The 14,637-nt window shown below is 64.5% G+C and overlaps 7 protein-coding genes across 7 annotated transcripts; 4 read left to right on the forward strand and 3 right to left on the reverse strand.

Moving 5' to 3' along the window:
- Positions 1–40: 40 nt before the first annotated feature.
- Positions 41–3,598, forward strand: EMIHUDRAFT_469863 (hypothetical protein; the record flags this gene model as incomplete). The annotated part of the gene is made up of 8 exons (XM_005773530.1): positions 41–259; positions 352–521; positions 586–792; positions 854–1,262; positions 1,471–2,082; positions 2,280–2,636; positions 2,734–2,862; positions 2,972–3,598. 8 exons carry the CDS (start codon positions 41–43, stop codon positions 3,245–3,247), a joined length of 2,379 nt encoding a protein of 792 aa, XP_005773587.1. The 3' UTR covers positions 3,248–3,598.
- Positions 3,599–4,160: 562 nt separating this feature from the next.
- EMIHUDRAFT_241555 (hypothetical protein) lies at positions 4,161–5,829 on the forward strand (the record flags this gene model as incomplete). Its single annotated transcript, XM_005773531.1, has 5 exons — positions 4,161–4,180; positions 4,499–4,627; positions 4,802–5,219; positions 5,295–5,432; positions 5,683–5,829. 5 exons carry the CDS (start codon positions 4,161–4,163, stop codon positions 5,827–5,829), a joined length of 852 nt encoding a protein of 283 aa, XP_005773588.1.
- A 240-nt stretch (positions 5,830–6,069) lies between these two features.
- Positions 6,070–7,213, reverse strand: EMIHUDRAFT_424701 (hypothetical protein; the record flags this gene model as incomplete). The annotated part of the gene is made up of 3 exons (XM_005773532.1): positions 6,070–6,427; positions 6,483–6,647; positions 6,734–7,213. The coding sequence occupies 3 exons, from the start codon at positions 7,211–7,213 to the stop codon at positions 6,230–6,232; spliced, it is 843 nt and encodes a 280-aa protein (XP_005773589.1). The 3' UTR covers positions 6,070–6,229.
- Positions 7,214–8,562: 1,349 nt separating this feature from the next.
- Positions 8,563–9,008, forward strand: EMIHUDRAFT_368908 (hypothetical protein; the record flags this gene model as incomplete). The annotated part of the gene is made up of 1 exon (XM_005773533.1): positions 8,563–9,008. The coding sequence occupies exon 1, from the start codon at positions 8,571–8,573 to the stop codon at positions 9,003–9,005; it is 435 nt and encodes a 144-aa protein (XP_005773590.1). The 5' UTR covers positions 8,563–8,570.
- Positions 9,009–9,474: 466 nt separating this feature from the next.
- EMIHUDRAFT_117348 (hypothetical protein) lies at positions 9,475–10,152 on the forward strand (the record flags this gene model as incomplete). The annotated part of the gene is made up of 1 exon (XM_005773534.1): positions 9,475–10,152. The coding sequence occupies one exon, from the start codon at positions 9,475–9,477 to the stop codon at positions 10,150–10,152; it is 678 nt and encodes a 225-aa protein (XP_005773591.1).
- A 92-nt stretch (positions 10,153–10,244) lies between these two features.
- Positions 10,245–11,516, reverse strand: EMIHUDRAFT_241558 (hypothetical protein; the record flags this gene model as incomplete). The annotated part of the gene is made up of 2 exons (XM_005773535.1): positions 10,245–10,284; positions 11,281–11,516. The coding sequence occupies 2 exons, from the start codon at positions 11,514–11,516 to the stop codon at positions 10,245–10,247; spliced, it is 276 nt and encodes a 91-aa protein (XP_005773592.1).
- Positions 11,517–11,769: 253 nt separating this feature from the next.
- Positions 11,770–14,222, reverse strand: EMIHUDRAFT_469864 (hypothetical protein). Its single transcript, XM_005773536.1, has 7 exons — positions 14,164–14,222; positions 13,793–13,838; positions 13,625–13,718; positions 13,463–13,547; positions 13,305–13,364; positions 13,138–13,218; positions 11,770–13,064 (listed from the first exon to the last, which is right to left on the reverse strand). Exons 4-7 carry the CDS (start codon positions 13,520–13,522, stop codon positions 11,844–11,846), a joined length of 1,422 nt encoding a protein of 473 aa, XP_005773593.1. The 5' UTR covers positions 13,523–13,547; positions 13,625–13,718; positions 13,793–13,838; positions 14,164–14,222; the 3' UTR covers positions 11,770–11,843.
- Positions 14,223–14,637: the final 415 nt, after the last annotated feature.

Raw genomic sequence — 14,637 nt, forward strand, 5'->3', positions numbered from 1 at the left:
GGCATCTCGCCAATTCAATCGCAGAATTGCAAAGTTGGCGATGGATAACGTCAAGTCCGTCTCTTTCGTGGACCGCGTCGGCTCTCGCTTCAACGTGCTGTACAGCTTGCTCCTCTTCCGAGCGCTGCACCTGCTCCTCACGATTGTGGCCTGGCAGCATTTCTTTCAGAACAAGTACTACGTGCAGCTCGCGAACGTGCCCGAGGGCGCCCCGAACTACTGGCTTAAACGGTTGATGCCACCCTTTGAGTTTGGCCTGGTGAGTTGCAGCTTCTCCTGACGGGATATATTCGTGTACAGACAGGCGAAGCAGCTGACACTGACACTGTATACCATGAACCCGCGCTTCAGATGCATGCCATCCTCTTCCAGCTGGCACTCCTCCCGTTGACGATGGCCAAGCGGCTCCTCGCCCTCTTGTCCACCGAGGTCCTGGGCTCGACCTTTCCCTTTCAGCATATCATGCAGTTCCACATCCAGGTCGGCTACGCCTTCTGCATCCTCCTCATCGGCGCCACCATGTGAGTGGAAAACCGATTAAACTGCGCCCCAATCTGCAGCTGATCCCCCCCCGCCCCCCCCCAGCGGCTTCTTCGGCTTCTTCGGAAAGATTTGCTACGACTTTCGTCACGGGCTCGACCCGGCCGACTTTTGCTCCAAGCTCCGCTCTGAGATATTCGTGACCGGGCTAGTCACTGCCGTCTCAACGGCCATCGTGCTGATCACATCGTTCATCCGCGGCCGCGTGCCGTATGAGCTCTTCAAGATCGCGCACGGATTCGTCTTCGTCATGTGAGCAAACCGAGAGCGCTCGGTTGAGATGGCAATACCCACCCCCTCCCACTCCCGCCAGGTTCCTCGTCGCAGCAGTGCACACCTTCGACAAGCCGGTCCGCGAAGGCACTCTCCGGAGGTCGCAGACGCTCTCGTGGTTTGGCGCGTCCATGACGCTCTACCTCACAGACCGGGCCTGGTGCTTCTTCACCACACACCGGTGCCGCGTGCTCGAGGCTGTCTCGACCGGAAAGGTCCTCCTCCTCCGTGTTGAGCGGCCCGCCGCGTTCCGGTTCTGCGCTGGGCAGTACGCACAGATTTGCGTGCCGGGCATCGACCCCTTCTGGCACCCCTTCTCCATCGGGTCGGGCAACGAGGCCAACTACCTCTGCTTCCTGATCGAGGTGAAGCCCGGCCAGTCGTGGACAGGCCGGCTCGCGTCAGACGCCTGCATCGCCAAGCTGCTGAGCGGCGAGGCCGCGCTGCAGGTCCTAGACACTTCCGAGACACGTCCGAGACACTTCGAGACACTTCCGAGACACTTCCAAGACACTTCCCAGCTGCTGAGGGGCGAGGCCGCGCTGCAGGTCCTAGACACTTCCGAGATACTTCCGAGACATTTCGAGACACTTCCGAGACACTTCGAGACACTTCCGAGACACTTCCCAGCTGCTGAGCGGCGAGGCCGCGCTGCAGGTCCGTGGGCCTTACGGCTACGCGGTGGCCGATCTTGCGCGGGCCGACGCAGTGCTCGGCGTCGGCACGGGCACCGGCGTCGTGCCGATGCTGTCCCTGATGCAGGAGCGCGCCCGCGCCATGTCTCTCGTGGGCAAGGCGGCCCTTGCAAAGGCGAAGCTCGACCGCATGGCGGCCACGACGATTGCCGAAGTCGATGTGCCGGCTCCTCGGCAGGCGCGCTTCTCCGGGGCGGACGATGCACGGGCAGCAGCGGCCACAAAGATCCAGCACGCTGTCCGACGCGCCAACCTTGCGGACGAGTCGGCCTTCATGCGCGCGCTCTTTCGCCGAGGGACGCACACGAGCTTGCATGCCGTCTTCGACATCGTCTCCTGGCTGCTCATCCTGGGCGAGGTGACGTCGCTGGGCCTGGCCTTCTCGTGGTCGACTCTCTCGGAGGCGGCGAGGGCGGAGTGGCAGGGCAGGGCCCTCGAGGTCGCCGCCGCCGTGCTGCTCGCGGGCTACTCGCTCCACTTCGTCTACCGCTACGCGTTCCCCACACGCTTCCTCCGCTCGCTCTGGGCATGGCTGGACGGACTCTTCACGATGGGGTCCATTGCGTTGCTCGCGGTGCGGTGGCCTTAGAAGCTGAATGAATAACGCGTTCTTGTATTCCAACCAGCGCTCGAGAGGACACACGGATTCGACTGTCTTCCGCTGACTCCCGCTGTATCCCCTGTACTCGTATCCCTCGTATTCACGCGGTGCTCTGAATACACTGCACAATACCGTCTTCCCGCCCTGATGTTGGTGCATTCATCACGCAGGTGTGGTGGTCCGAAAGCACCGGCAACTTCGGCTCGCCGACGGCGCTCCAGCTTCTGCTCCGCACGCTCCTCGCTGCTTGGCGCGTGTGGCGCCTGCTGCAGGCCTCCCCGCTCCTCCGCGCCTCGTGGCATCGGCAGGCGCGCTCGCCAAACTCGCTCGGCGCGGAGCAGTACAAGATGATTTGGGTCTGCCGAGATGCTGGGCTAGCGGCCGGCTACATCCCGCGGGTCAACCGGCTGGTGGACGAGCTGCACCGTAGCCTGTACGGCAAGCCGGCTACCGCCTCCGAGTGGAAAGACCGGCTTGGCCACTTCATCGACTTCACAATCTACGTCACTGACACCGACGACGACAGCGTGGCACGCCTCAAACGCACCGCGTCGGCAACGAGCCCGCACCTGTTTGGAGCTCTGTTCGGACCGTGGTACGCATCCTATCTGCATCGCGTGTTAGGGGACGCTGGCGGAAGGCAGCATCGTCTACGAGCGGCCGGACCTCTTCGATGTGATCCTCAAGGAGAAGCAGCGGCAAATCGTCAACTACGGTCTCGGGGCGAAGGGGTCGCCCGCCTTCACGTACAACGTCACCGTCTGCGGCTCACAGGATATAATTAACTAATTTAACCAGTAAAAAAAATATTATTAAGTTTTAGTAATGAGTTAGTTGATTAATTAACGTCTGCGACTCACAGGCCGTGGGCCGCATCTGCCAAGAGGCCGCATTCGCGAGCAACCAGCTGGCGACGCTGCTGAGCTGCCCGCAGTTCGTGACAACTTTCCGAGAGGAGTACTACGGCTTCGCCCCGCCCGTCGTGCGGAAGTCGGGCGTAGCCGCCGTCACTCCGTCCAGCCTGGACGCCTCCCCCACCTCCCGCGCCCGCTCCCGCGCCGAGCAATCGAAGAATTTGGCAAGGCTGAAGGCGGCCTGGGGCGGATCACATACAGCGGAACCGCAACCGCGAACCTAGAGCCGCTAGAGCCGTTCTCGCTAGCACAGTCGCCGACATGCGCCATGCAGCAACTCAGCGGTGCCAGCCCAGGGGACGATACCGATGGAGGACCTCGCCGGTGCGGTGGCCCGCGGGGCGGCCGGCGCGGCGGCCACCGGAGCCGCCCGCGGCGGGGACGGCGGGGCGCGGCGCCTGCTGGTGCGGGTGCGGCGACCGGCGCGGGTGCCGCGCCCGCCTTCCGCCAGGCGATTGCCAACTTCGCCGCCGCGCTCTAGAATAGCACCGGCCGGTGCTGGCGTGGAAGACGGCGGGGCCAATCCGCGCGTATCTCTGTGTCTCTCTTTTTTTATCGTAAAATAGTATACGTGGCTGGGTTCACACCATCACAGCGATTGTAGGAAAATGACGAAAACACTTGACGGTCGCGGCCTTCCGACTCGCGCCTTCGCCTCACTGGCACTATTGTAGCCCTGGCCGGTGCGCGTGCTCAGTTGAAGTTCCGGAGTAAAAATTCGAACGCGTTCTCTCACGGTGACCAAGAAATGTCCACCTCAGAGGCACCTCCGGAGGCAGGCCGCCGCACGCCGGCGACACAGCTCCAGCTGTCGAGCTGACCCGCAGCTCCTCTCAGAGCGGGAACTGTGACGAAAGTTGACTGAGGCGGTTGTCAGGAATCATCATACGGATCACATGGTGGCTCTCTCATGACGGGAGACCGCCCGACCACTCCTGGGTGGCACTGCCACCGGTGTCGCCCGACGTCCTGTCGACAGCGTGCCGACAGCGACACAACCATGTGGGACGCGTCGAGTATCGACCTCTACTGCTTACCCAGCCTTCGGGTGTATCCTGGCTGTGGTCCCACACCCACTGGTGTCCATCTCAGAGATCGCAGGAGGTCATGAGGGTCGATGGGAGTGCCAACCCCACAATGCCTAAAAACCCAGCCCAGTATGCAGTTTACATTACATTAGCCGGGGTCGTCCTCCCAATGGGGGACTAGCACTAGCCGTCTTCCACATGGTCCCTCAGGTCCCTGCTGCTCCTAATCTCTTCGTTCGTACATCCTCCTGCTGATCTCCGCAAAGTCCTGCTCCCTCCCTCGTCTCGCCCTGCGCGTCTGCTCCGCCTCCACATCGAGATACATCGTCCGCCCTGCGTCGTCTGGCGACGGGTCCTCCATAGTCGGTCGAGGTCGCCGCCCTCCTCGTGCCTCTTCCCAACGTTCCCTCGGATAACACCCCAGCAAGCGCGGACGGCATTCGCGAGATACTGCAAAAAGATAGACGTGACGAAGGAGGAGCTAGGGTGGAACTTTGGATGCATATCGGCAAGCCAAAATAACGAGCAGGAGGCTGTCCTGGTGCGTGAGCTAATCCTGAGCAACAATAAGCGACTGTACCACGGAGCACAGAGCGCAGCAGACAGGACGGCGGCGACGGCGGACATGGCAGAGACGAGTGTGAAACAAAGGGCGGCGGGCATGGAGGGCGGTAGCGACGGGGATGGAGACGGTGACGGTGGCGAGGGAGAGGAAGGGGGTCCATTAACACCAGACAGCGAGAGGGGCAGGGAGGAAAGGGGGAGAGAGGAAGCCAACGCGACGTGCGCAGAGGATGAGGATATAAACTGGGACGACGCAGCGGAGGGGATAGGCGAGGGAATCGAGGGACCGGAGGGCTTTCGCGACAGCGACGATGACGACGAAGAAAGGGGAGGGGACGGAGGGGCGACACGCAGGAGGAGCGAAATCGCTAACGGCCCGAGCAGAGAGGGCGACGGCGGGGCACGAGGGAACAACGGAGACGCTACCGATGACGCGAACCGAGGCACGGACGCCGGCGGGGACGGGGAGGGCGACAGCGACGTCGAGGTTGACGCAACCGTATCGAGAGCGCCACCCAAAAAGGGGCGGACAGCCATGGAGGTCACCGAATGGAAGGCGAACGGCACGATGCGAAAAGGCAGGGCGAGGCGGATGGAGAAAGAAGTGCCGAGAAGGCCATGGTGGAGGGGAGGGACGGGAGGACGAAAGAAGGGCGAGGAGGACGAGCGGCCCGCACAGACCGCGAGCAGACAGCGCCTGCTGGCCATTTCGAGACATTCGCCAAGAACGCTAGCTACATGGGAGGGCTTCGTGAAGGATGGATTGAAAAACATTCGAACAAAGAAGAGGCGACGGGAGGAACCGGCGGAGGATGCAGTGACGTGAGACACACACACACACACACACACACACACACACACACACACACACACACACACACACACACACACACACACACACACACACACACACACACACACACACACACACACACACACACACACACACACACACCGCTCACCCACGCGCACTGGGCCTTGCACTTTGAATGCCGTGGGGCTCCTGTCGTCAGACGTGGAGACGCGAGGGTTGCCCCCCCTTGCCCCACCACCTCGTGTGTGTGGAGAAGTTTACCTTACCTTACCTTACGGCCGATGCCGTCTGCTCCGGCTCCGCCGTCCCCGGGTCTGCCCTGCTCTCGTCCGCGCTAGCTTCTGTCTCGTCATCACTGGTGTTTCTCCTCTTCTTTCTCCTCTTCTTGTATGCTTTGTAGTTTGTACATCGCGTCGATTCCTTTTCGCGTGAAAGCACCACCCTGAAGCCCGCCCAGCAGCTGGGATGGACATACCATCGCTGAATATATCAATATATTGAGCCCCCCTTAGCCAATCCAGGCCCTGGTCCCTCTAACTATTGACATATATATTGATATTGATCGCACCTCTAACTATTGGAGCAATATATTCAATAAAAACAATATTTCCCGTGGTCCTTTAAAACCAGAGCATAACCATAATGCGGTGCGTATTCATTTTGTGGGTTGGGCATATCCATAGCGGGACTGATCACGAGTGAGGTTCGTACACTAGAGTGGAGTCCGTACACGGGTCGGCTCTTTACGTTACACGTTACATGAGGGGTTGTCGGTTGAGGAAGTTCGCTCGCCGCCCTCCTCATGGCAACGCCGTCGGGTCGAGCTGCCCCCACTCCTCCCACTCGGTGAAGAGCCGCTCGTCGAGCGCGTCGAGCGCCGCCATCTCCTGCGCCGAGAGCTCGAAGCCGAAGACGTCCACATTCTGCGCCACCCGCTCGGATCTGACCGACTTTGGGAGCGGCACGTACCCGTGCTGCACGGACCAGCGCACCAGAACCTGTTGACAGGAGCACGTGAGGAGGTGGCGGGCGGTGCTTGCCCGTCTCGCCCACGAGCGCCTGCGCAGTAGAGACGCCGTGCCGCGCGGCCGCCGCTTCCAGCGAGGGGTGGTCGAGGCGGAGCGCGCGCGCGAGCGGGGAGTAGGCGATCAGGCGGATGCCACGCGCCGCGCAGAAGGCCTCGATCTCGTCCTTTCGCAAAAAGGGGTGCAGCTCAACCTACGTGGTCGAGCTGCGCCTCTCTCGGTGAGCCGCCGCCCTCGCCTGTCGCCCGCCGGCGAGCGGGCCTCGTTGGCGGCCGGCACCACGCTCGTGCGCGGCGAATCGATCAGCTGCTGCAGGTGGGCGACGCCAAAGTTGCTCACCCCGATGCTCCGCGCGAGTCCGAGCCGCTGCGCCTCCTCGAGTGCGAGCCAGTACTCGATCCGCTGATCCGGGTTGACCGGCCAGTGAATCAGGTAGAGGTCGGCGCGCGTGCCCAGCGCGGCAACGCTCGCGTTGACTGCGTCGAGCACGGCCGCGAACCCGTCCTCGACCCAGCGGCCCTCCGCCTCGGGCCACACCTTTGAGGTGATGTGGATCTGCTCGCGAGGTATGCCCGACTCGCGCACGGCGCGCCCAACGTCCGCCTCATTCTCGTAGAAGCCGGCCGTGTCGAGGTGGCGGTAGCCCAGCCGGAGCGCCTCACGCACGATATCCTGAGCCACGGCGCCAGGCGGCGTATAATAAAGGCCGAGGCCTACCGCAGGAAGCATGTTGCCGTCGCCGAGGGAGACACGTGGCATATCTGCGGCGGAGCAGTGCTCCGGCTCTGCCAGCGCAGCTCCGAGCAAGAGGGCCGACAGGAGCGCGGTGACCGGCGTCGGAACCATTATCGGTAATGCTCGGCTTTCAGCCATCTGTAGGGATCAACTCCGGCCAGCTGCGACGGGATGATGTGGGAGAAAGCGCCAAGCCAGTGTTGTTGTTGTCGAGGCAACACCGTCGAGCCAGAGGCGACACGGTCGAGGACATCGAGAAAAAAATACGGTGCGGAAAACCTATTCGTAAGAGCGACATACGCACACTTAGCCGCGAAAAATGCTCGCCTCCTCCCGCTACGAGCTGCGGCTCGCCGCTCTTCCGCCCGATGCCCTGATCGCGATCGCCGCCGGCGCGATGCGGGACAGCCCCGCTGCAAACAGGAGGGCCGAGGCGCTCCTCGCCCACCACAGCCCTCCGCCCGCCGTCGCGACCGACGTCCTCGCAGACCCGGACCTTGCGCCGTGCGTGCTCGAGAAGACGGGCCTGCGCCACGCGGCCGTGTGCAAGCGGTGGTCCCTGATCTGCGCGCCGCGCGGTGCCTTCGCGCGGCTGGTGGAGACCGCTGGCGATGCCTCCTCGGAGCTGCAAGCCGCTGCGCTCGGAGAGCTCAAGCGGCTGTCGGGAGAGGAGGCCAGCAGCAGGCGGATGGACGCGCTCGTCGCCCTCTTACGGGTTGGAGACGAGGACGAGAAGGTGGACGTCGCGGAAACGCTCCAGGAGCTTGCCCGGGACGACGATGAGAGCAGGGTGGCGATTGCTGCGGCCGGCGGGATCGAGGTGCTCGTGTCGCTGGCTCGCGACGGGAATGAGGCGCAGAAGGAGCGTGCGGCAGGAGCGCTGAGGAACCTCGCTGACAACGACGACAACGAGGCGGCGATTGTTGCGGCTGGCGGCATCGAGGTGCTCGTGTCGCTGGCTCGCGACGGGAATGAGGCGCAGAAGGAGAATGCGGCGGGAGCGCTGGCGAACCTCGCTCTGAACGACGACAGCAGCGTGGCGATTGTTGCGGCCGGCGGGATCGAGGTGCTCGTGTCGCTGGCTCGCGATGGGAACGAGGGGCAGAAGGATTGTGCGGCAGGAGCGCTGTGGTGCCTCGCTGACAACGACGACAACAAGGCGGCGATTGTTGCGGCCGGCGGCATCGAGGTCCTTATCGCCCTGGCACGCGACGGGAATGAGGCGCAGAAGGAGCGTGCGGCGGGGGCGCTGTGGAACCTCTCTGACAACGACGAGAACAGCGTGGCGATCGCAGCGGCCGGCGGGATCGAGGTCCTTATTTCGCTGGCTCGCGATGGGAACGAGGGGCAGAAGGAGAATGCCGCGTGTGCGCTCAGCAACATGATTGAGGTAACACCCGCCACGCACGAGGGTGTCGTCGAGGCTGGCGGTGCGGCGGTCCTCTCCTCTCTCACGCAGGAGGCAAGCGCCTCGGACGACTGCAAACTCGTTGCTGCCATTGCGCTTGTGCACTTGGCTTGCACCCGCGCCGACCTCGCGGCTGACGACACTTGCCTCTCGCTGCTGCTCTCGCGGCTGGACCAGCCCGAGGATGATGGCTGGCGCAGAGACAGCATCAACGCCCTCCTCGCCCTCGCAACCTCCTCGTCTGCGTGCGCTGAGCAGTGCCAGTGGCACCGGGTCGGCGGCGTTGCGGCGCTGCAGGCGCTCGCTCGAGAGACGGCGGAGGGGGGGGTGGAGAGGCAGGCGGAGAGGTGTGACGAGGCGCTAGTCAGCCTCGGCGGGAGGAGGGTGCGCAGGCGGACGGCCGCGTGAGCCCCAACGGAGCCGCATGAGCTGTCTTTTGAGAGATCCAGTGGAGTCTTTCGTTGTTTAGAAAGAAAGAGGAAAGTCCCCCCTTCTCTCCAATTTCAACTAGATGTTTCGTTTCCTCGCAGGAGTCGCGTGTTAGTGCCAGTGCGCGCCCACTCCCTTTGGCTTTGCTGCCACTCATAAAATCGATACATCGTTGGGTCGCTTCAGTTCACGAAGTCCTCCCGTGCGCCGTGGGCCGACCCTCCGATTTTATGAGAAGAGAACAAAGGGAGTGGTGCGCGCCAGTGCCTTGCCTTTGTTCTCGTTTCTCGGAGTTTCTTTTTAGAAATTGTGTTCAAGCAGTCTTCTTTTTTGGCGTGCCAGCGGCAGTGGCGAGACAGTGGCGGTGGAGCGGTGGAGCGGCACGACCTGGCGAGAGGAAGAGGCTGTGCAAGTCGGCTACCGACAACGTGCGACGCCGACAACGACGATGAGGGCGCTACTGCGCGTCGGTTGCGGCGGGAGTGCGAGAGGCCGCCACCTGTGCACAAGCAGCGGCGCAGCGCTGGCGCACGCCCGCCTCCGGGAGCAGCTCGCATCGGTCAAGCAGCAGCTGCGCAGCCTTGAGACTGCGCACCCGGAACTGCGCGAGAGCCGAGATGGCCTCGAGGACGAGCTTAAAACGCTCGTCGCGGCAAATCCCGATTTGCGCTCGGAGCGTCACGCGAGCGATGCCTTCGCACCGCCCAAGCTGCACCACATCAACGTCGTGAGTCGCGAGGTGACAGGCCTGCTCGAGTTCTACAGGGATGTGCTGCGCATGGATGAGATGCCGATCGAGATGTTTCCGCGGACAGGCATGACTGCCGCGGGCGCCGGCTCGGACGTGCCCATCAGCTTCACGACGGACGGCCACATGCAGATGCACCTCGCTACGCGAGACCTCGGCGTCGCCTTCCGCAGCGGTGAGGCCATCAACCCGATCGGCGTCGGCCCGATAGGCCACATCGCCTTCCGCACCGATGACATCGACGCCTTCAAGCGCCACCTCGACGCGCACGGCGTCCAGTACGCCGACTACGGCACGCGGTTCGCTCGCGACTGGCACCAGATCTTTTTTCTCGATCCGGAGGGCGTGATCATAGAGGTCCACGCCGTGCTCAGGTGAAGAGGAATATCGGACGAGCTTGTTTGCGACCCACACCCGACACCTTGCACATGAAGCATGGCTGCATGGTCTGGCCGCGCACTGCGCGAGTCCTAGCGTGCGTCTGGCTGCGTATAAAGCCGTACTGAGGGACTCGTCGTACGTGTCAAATGCTCACCCACGGCACAAACGCGAAACGGGGCACGAACGCCAGGCTACAAACCTGACCGCACTACATCAAGACTGCGATAGAAGCGCCCCCTCGCGCCGTCGCCATTGGCGCCACCGCCTCCCACACATTCTCGGCCGGGTCGTACCGCTCGACCGTGCCGAAGTCGCCGTCGCCGTCGTTGAAGCCTCCCACAGCGTACAACCTGCCATCCAGCACCGCCACGACGTGACTGTACCGCGTCGTCGCCATCGGCGCCACTGCCTCCCATGCATCCAACGTAGGGTCGTACCGCTCCACCGAGCTGAGGCGATTGTAAGTGGCATCCCACCCGCCCACAGCGTACAGCTTGCCGTCGAGCACCGAAACTGCGAGCTCGTCCCGCGACTCCGCCATCGGCGCCACCTCCTCCCACGCGTTCGCCGCCGGATCGTACCGTTCGACCGAGCTGAGGCGGCCACCATCGAATCCGCCCACAGCGTACAGCTTGCCGTCGAGCATCGCCACGCCATGGTCACTCCGCGCCGTCCCCATCGGCGCCACCGCCTCCCACGCATTCGTCGCGGGATCGTACCGCTCTACCGAGCTGAGGTTTTCGTCGTCGATGCAGCCTCCCACCGCGTACAGCTTGCCGTCGAGCACCGCCACGGCGTGATTTTGCCGAGCCGTCGCCATCGGCGCCACCGCGTCCCACGCATTGGCAGCCGGATGTACCGCTCGACCGAGCTGAGGCAGCCTTCGTCGTTATTCTCGCCGCCCACAGCGTACGGCTTACCGTCGAGCACCGCCGTGCGGAAATAGTTTCGTGCCGTCGGCATCGGGGCCACAGCCTCCTCCCCCGACTGATTGGTGGGGACGGGTCGTACCGCTCCAGCGAGTTGACAAACTCGCCCTCGCCGTCGTAGCCGCAGAACACGACCAGGCGCGGCCTCTCGCGCTTCTTCAGCGTCTCTATCCAGCCGCGGCGCCACGCGCGGCACGTCCCCTTGGCGGCGTGCTCCTTGGTCGGAAGCTGGGCGAGGATGTGCGGGGCGAGGTCCGGCGAGAGGAGGACCTCGGAGAGCACCCACTCGGGCTGCTCCACGAGCCGAGCGGCGTGCTCCTCCGCCACGCGCATTGCGGCGGCGCTCCAGAGAGGCGCTTGCTCGTCGATGAAGGCGACGAGCTGCTCTGGCGAGAGGCCAGACAGGCGGGCGCCGATGCGGTGGGAGGCCATTATATCAAGTACATCCTGCAGGCGAAGAAAGAAGAAAACAATCACGGCTTGTCGGAAAAATGGCGAAGAAAAAAACAAACCACCGCTTGTCCGAAGGCGCTTGTCGGAAAAATAACTCCGAGGAGTCCCCCCCCCTCATCCTTCAGGGCTCAACTAGCACGACTCGCGTCGTACCCGTTGCCGCTAGATCGCTCTAGCCTGACCCCGGAGCGGTTTCATCAGAGAGAGAGAGAGATTTTTGAAAACCAACAAGAAATCACGCCTCTCACAGTTCATCAGTCGCTGCCGACCCAAATGCTATTGAGAATTGACGGCTTGGGCTACGGCCTAAGCATAAAGCATCGAGCGACGCGCCGTCACCTTCGCCCTCCTCCGGACGTCACTGGGCAGCTCCGCCGAGCGGGCGCGAGAGCTCATGCGAGAGCTGTACGGATTCACCGCGTGCAGGCGCCCCAAGCACTTTTGTAGCAGGGGGCCGACTGCGTTGAGACGGGGCGTGAGCCCGAATAAGAGGAAGGTGATGCCGCCCTGCCCGTCGACGAGCATGAGCGAGGCGAAGAGGAGGGCGGCGCCGGAGTCCGTCGAGGCCGGGTGGGTGGTCGCCGAGAGCACAGCCGCTTGCGCGGCGAAGCGCACCATCGAGAGAATCGTGAGCATTCTCAGCCGCAGCGCCAGGCCGTCGGCACTCGCCTGCTGCACCTTGAAGGAACGATGGCGGCCGACACGCCCGCGAATCAGCTTTTGCACACGCACCGCGGCGACGCTAGATATATCCGCCGGGCTCGTCGCAAGCGCGTCGTCATCGCGGACGCAGGTGCCCCTCCCCGGCGGGGGCTTCGCTCCGTCGCTGTTCGGGAGCTCTGCAGGCGCGGGCGGCGACGGCGGCGGCGACGGCGGCGGCGATGTCGGCGGCGACGGCGGCGGCGATGTCGGCGGCGACGGCGGCGGCGTAGTAGTCGAGGAGTCGGGGTGCGGCTTCAGCTGGTGCGGCTTACGACCCGGCGCGGGCTCCTCCGCGGCGCCAGCACTGGCCGCGTCCGCCGGAGTGAAGGACAGCTCGCCGAGCCGCGTGTCCAGACTGCGGCTCAGGGCCGCGCCGAAATTGCTCACGGACTTGAGGAAGCTCGGCTTCGGGCGCGGCGACTCGTCGGCGGGCTGCTGCTGCGGCTCGTCCTCCTGCTGCTGGTATTGGCGGCCTGCCGCCCGCAGCGCAGTGGTCGCGTGGATGGCGACTGCCACCCGCCGCCTCGCAGAGGAGACGGCGCGAGCCCGCGCGAGCGACCGCGAGCTCGCGGCGGCGAGGGCGAGGGCGAAGGCGAGGTAGGCGACAGCGCACGCCGACGCGTGTCCCTCGCTGAGCACCCACTGCGGCAGCGCAGCCTCGCGCCACACCGCAGGCCACGCCGCGATCACCGGCGCCGTGGCGGCGGCTGCGACGGCAGCGGCGGCCAGCAGCTGCGCCCGGCAACTGAGGCGCGGCGCGACGGCGACCGCGACGAGGAAGGAGTCGACGGCCCACCGCAGACTCGAGATGAGGGCGAAGAGCACCTACTCGCGCATTCTTTCGAGACGGTACGGGATGCGAGTCCAGTCCGTACCGAAGTGAAGCTGGAGCCACGGCCTTCGCTTCGGCCGGTGCGGCGGCGCGGAGGCGATCCGCGCTCACGCAGAGCATCGCTGTGGACCAGCAGAGCTGCAGCGCCTGTTCCGCAGTCGGCGGCTCCATGAAGAGAGACGCTGTTCACAGCAGACTGAGCGTCGCTGTGGACCAGCAGCGCTGCAGCGCACCGCCAGCACGCCCACCCGCCGGAGCGTCGCCGTCGAGCTCGGAGCGCCGCCTTGCCTGTAGTAGCAGCAGTGAGCAACTGCACAAGAGAACCGACCGTGGCCGCTGGGCTCGCGGCGCCGCCTGGCCTGCTCCCGCCCGCCGAGCCCAAGGCTGAGGCCAAGCCCGCGGGGGCAGCTGGCCGCCACGCGCCCTGCAGCGTTCCGCCGGCGAGCACCATGGCGCAGGAGAGGAGCGAGATGCCGCTACGGAGAGAGTTCGGGGAGAAGGGTCCGGGAAGGGTCGCGGGGTCGGAGGAGCCCGGAGGGTGAGTGAGGCGAACTGCGTCGCTCGCTCGAGGTTGGTGGAGACGGCGATCGCGCTGGCGGGCGAGGAGAGCTGGTAGACGGCGGCGGACACGAGGAGGAGCGGGAAGCCTGCACCCACGGCTAGAGGTGTGAGGGAAGCGCGGGCCGCAGGCAGGCAGCGGAGGCGAGGGCGGGCGGGAAGCCGACGAGCTTGCTGAGGGAGAGGGTGGCGGCGACGAGGCCGACGGTCTGCGCGCGGGGACAGGCGGAGGTTTAGGCAAGTCACAAGAGGCAATCTCCGCCGCGTGAGAATGGTGATGCGTCCAAGCACAGGAGCAGCACGGCGACGGGGCGAGTAGCAGTGACACTGCGGTGGTAGAGCTACATCACAACAGCACGGCTGCGGGCCTTTGGCGCGAGCTCGTAGCAGGAGATATGGGGAGATATGGGGAGATATGGGGAGATATGGGGAGATATGGGCCTTTGGCGCGAGCTCGTAGCAGGAGATATGGGGAGATATGGGGAGATATGGGGAGATATGGGGAGATATGGGGAGATATGGGGAGATATGGGCCTTTGGCGCGAGCTCGTAGCAGGAGGCGATGACGAGCGCGACGTTGGAGGTGGCGAGAGTGCCGTAGAGGAAGGCAAAGTCGAGCGTCTCCTGAAGCCATCGGGGTACGGAGAGCCGGTGAGTTTGTGGGTGTGTGGCCCGACCGCGCCACTCCTCGGCGAGCGGGCGAGGAGGCGGGTCGTCGCCGTCGGCGTCGCGGCTCCGGACACGAGCGGGCCGAGGGCGAGGGCGAGCGTGCGCGTCGCCAGCGGGAAGACGGCGCACTTGAGCAGGACGGCGAGCGCCTGTGCTCACAGTCGATGGGCTGTGAAGAGACGCCGCGTTCACAGCCGGCGGCGGGCTTGGACGACGAGGGCGGGCGCCGGAGTCGCGAGCGAGCGGGCCGACAGCAGCGGCTCGGAGGAGCCAACCTTGGGAGAGGGTCCTCAGCCGGGTCCCTGGCAGGTGGCTGGAGGGGCGTGAGGCTGTGCAAGC

The sequence above is a fragment of the Emiliania huxleyi genome, assembly GCF_000372725.1.
Source record: "Emiliania huxleyi CCMP1516 unplaced genomic scaffold EMIHUscaffold_335, whole genome shotgun sequence".
NCBI classification, from domain to species: Eukaryota; Haptophyta; order Isochrysidales; family Noelaerhabdaceae; genus Emiliania; species Emiliania huxleyi.